Source organism: Lepidochelys olivacea (assembly GCF_965140295.1).
Source record: "Lepidochelys olivacea isolate rLepOli2 genome assembly, chromosome: 4".
NCBI classification, from domain to species: Eukaryota; Metazoa; Chordata; order Testudines; family Cheloniidae; genus Lepidochelys; species Lepidochelys olivacea.
The window spans coordinates 19,499,529-19,503,311 of NC_140414.1; the positions used below are offsets into that span (position 1 = coordinate 19,499,529).

The 3,783-nt window shown below is 42.6% G+C and overlaps 1 protein-coding gene across 1 annotated transcript; it reads left to right on the top strand.

Moving 5' to 3' along the window:
* Positions 1–547: 547 nt before the first annotated feature.
* LOC311519747 (C-X-C motif chemokine 10-like) lies at positions 548–3,349 on the top strand. The gene is made up of 4 exons (XM_084626603.1): positions 548–646; positions 1,432–1,558; positions 2,182–2,271; positions 3,016–3,349. Exons 1-4 carry the CDS (start codon positions 586–588, stop codon positions 3,122–3,124), a joined length of 387 nt encoding a protein of 128 aa, XP_084482729.1. The 5' UTR covers positions 548–585; the 3' UTR covers positions 3,125–3,349.
* The last annotated feature ends 434 nt before the right edge of the window (positions 3,350–3,783 follow it).

Genomic DNA, 3,783 nt, shown 5'->3' on the forward strand with positions numbered 1-3,783 from the left:
AAGATTCCTAAGAGATATGAGAAAACAGGGCACGCTTAATGGAGTGCCAGGAGCTGAGATAATTTGACTCCCTTCTCCCCATTCCTCACCCCACACAATGTTTATTTGTGGCTTTCACTTCAAGAATTTCCCCAGTGTTATTTTTGCCTCGGAGAGCAAAACAATGGTCACCTTTTGGGACTTTCATGCACAGATTGAATAATCTCTGATTATTTTAACTGTCACGACAATAATCAAGACCAATCAGCAATCACCAATCACCAATCAGCTCCGCTCCCTGCACACATAGAAGCGAGCATTAATCACTTCCTAAGACTCACTGAAAGTCTTATGAGAAATCAGGAATTTCAATGAAAAGGGAACAGTTGGCAAAGCAAAACAATGGTTACCTGTTGGGACTTTCCCGCACAGATTGAATAATCTCTGGTTATTTTAGCTGTCACGACAATAATCAAGACCAATCAGCATCAAGGAGGGAAAAGGCTGAGAGTATAAATGTACACTGGGACACACTTTGTCTCAGGCACTCCTCAACCTCTCCCAGACATCCAAGAATCATACAGAAGAACCTTCGCTCTCATCACCATGAAGGGAACCTGGGCTGTTGTCCTTTGTTCAGTGCTCCTGCTCGCGGCTGAAATTCAAGGTAAGAGGCAGCAGTATAAAAAAAGACGTGTAATACAGTGAGAAAGCCAGAGGTGTGATTAACTGGAGAGCTGTGCAGAATAAATGCTTGGAACTTCCTTTTGTGGCAAAAAAGTGATCTATGTTCAGGGTTGTGTTCTACTGCCACTCACAAACATCTGTCCGCTCTGCTCGTGTCTAGAAGGTGTGTGTTGTCCACACAGGACTCGGACTGATCTGCTTGTATTTAGCAGGGAAATGAATAGGACAGTTTTTGGCAGGCTTGGATTTCTGCCCAGACTGTCCCCTAGTTTGTAAGGGTGTGAAATCAGCCTCAGTCCATCATATTTTTGTCTTGTTTTAATCACCAGAGGAAGACAGTTTGGGCCTGATCCAAAGCACATTCCAGTCAGAGGGAACTTTCCCACTGATATCAATGGGTGTTGAATCAGACCCTTTGTGAGCAACAATGATTTTAGGTCCAACTGCTCCCTCTGTTCATTCACTCCCATCACTTTTACACCAGGGGTGACTCCTGTTTTCCATTGACTCGTGTGAGAGCGGAATCAGGCTCTCTGACTTCAAAACTAACGAGATGAAGGCAAAAGAGTGTAGCGCTTTTTGTGACATTGACCTCATGTAAATATGCACATGGTAACATTGCAGGACAAATGATTCTGCAGCCCTGAGGATGAAATGGAGTGTTTTCAACCTCTCTTCTTCCAACTTAAACATATTTTACTGAAGGCATCTCAGGTATCTAATATCATTCTAATCTCTCTCTCTCTCATGGCCCATTTCTTTTAGGGCAGCTGGCCTATGGACATGGACGTTGCAGCTGCACAGAGAAAGGTTCTGATTTCGTTCAGCGAAAAGCCTTAGGAAAAATAGAAGTGATTCCCAAGAGCTCTTCCTGTGACCATGTTGAGATCATGTGAGTATGTGAGTAATAACTGCTCAGATATCGCCACTCAGAGGGGCTGCTTGTTGCAATGGTAGAAAATATGGGGATTTTTTCCCCTTTAATGTAACCCCAGGTTCTGATGTCCATCTCCGTATTCCAAGCAAAGCGAAGTGCAATGAGGCTAGAGACTAAGGCCCAGGTCATCAGCTGGTATAATCAACACAGCTTCACAGACTTCAGTGGAAATACACCAACCCATAGCAGTTCCAGACTAGCCTGGCGGGTGGGATTCTCCAGGGCTCTGTGCCCTGTTCAGTCAATGACCCCAGATCTGAATAGGAGCATTTTGCACTCAGTTGGCACGGGGTAAATGACTACACAGGTTTTAGGGATTCAGGCCCTGAGGCTGGATGAGAACCTAGATCCCGCTTCCTAGGTGCACATAAATACATCAGGTAGATCATTCTAATGCTTTAGCTGATTTGAGGTCTTTCGATTTAATATTCACTCCCAGCTCATGGCGACAATGTAGCATATCACTCAGCTCACCAAGGGCCAGACTCCTGCTATTCAGACCCTGATCCTAGATCACAAAGACAATGGTGACCTTTCCATTATATGGAAATAAATTCTGTTTTCTTTGTTAATTTCAGTGCTACAATGAAGCCCACTGGAGAGCAAAGATGCTTGAACCCTAATTCCAAATGGGTACAGAAGATGATAACAACCCTCATCAAGAAAATGTAGGTTTCCCATCCATCTGCAAGGAAAAATTCTCATGTGCTTAAGAGCTCACGTTATTCTTATACATCAGTGAGATCCAACTTTGGGCTCAATCGATGGTCACTGCAGTCTCACAGCCTCAGAAACCTGCATTGCAACCCCAGAAAATGGCATATTTCTTGGGACACAGTATAAGGTATCTGGTGTATACAGAACCCCCCATTGAAGCAATAGCCCGTGCTTCACGCAAAAGAGCAGGTCAAATGCACTGCATTGTTTCAAAGGGAAGAACAAGTTCGTTTAAACAGCCTGTGTGTCTCAGGCTCAGTACTAAACTCACTTGTGCTGAATTTTGGGGCTCTTTACCCATGTGTGGGCTTCAAAAGCTGGGAAGAATGGCCATCCTTGATGCCTATTGAGAAATCACATAATCCTTTAGGACCAGACTGTGCCACATTTACCCTCGCTGAGTAACACCTTACTCCACAAGTCATCCGATAGAAAGCAAAGGGACTATTCACAGAGGAAGGTGCCAATCAGCTTAACCCTGGCAGAATCTGGTCCTTTAAATGTAACCTACTGTTCTACCAAGTACTCGATGGCCCTGGTTCTGATGTGACTTAAACTGGTGTAAATCAGAAGTAAGTCCAATGGAGTGGCACAGCGTAAAGCTAGTGTGAGAGGAAAATCAAGCCCTTCTGTATGTGAAATCCAGAAAGAAAAATTCTAAAGGATAAAGTTCCCACTGTGTTTTATTTTGACAGGTCTTCACAAAGCACTCACCGGGAAAGGAGAAGAGCTAAAGATCACTTCAACAGACACGTGAGATTTTCAGATTTCAGCGCTTCAGGCTCCCTCTCCAGTGAGCAATGAACTTGAGTCTGCTTCCTCCACCTGGCTCTTCGACTTTTAAAATACAAATGCTGCAGTGAGGCAAGTTGTTCCCAACATACAGTCGTTGCATCCATTAAGGTAACATCTGGGCAGTGACATCATCTCAACACTGTGATGAAACATCAGCATGTCACGGCAGGACGTGCAGTGAGGCATATGTAACCTCAGTAATCCTACTGGCAAACCAGTGACAGTAAATGCCCAGTTTGTCTGTGGGGTCTCCTGGTGGCGATAAGTGGTAATAGATTGCTTCTGCTTATCTAATTAGCAAAGGTTTCTTTGAGCCACATGATTGGGTTATTATATTATTATAATCATAACTCGGAGATACAAATATTCTCAGATAACACATACTAAGAATTCCAGTTTATTTTTTCTAGCAGATTTGAAATTAACGTAATTCTTAGATACATGTTCCATGTTCATTTATATAATATAACACATGCTTGTTGTTCTAGGATATGTGTAACATTTGTCTGTAGGCTTTATAAATAAAATTGAGGAAGGCTTATAATCTAAAGCCTATCACACTGTGTTATTAACTGATGTATAAACGTTTATTACATAGATTAAATGGATCTTATCTTGATGAAATATAATATAACAAATGAATGTAATATAGTATTCACAAACATTCC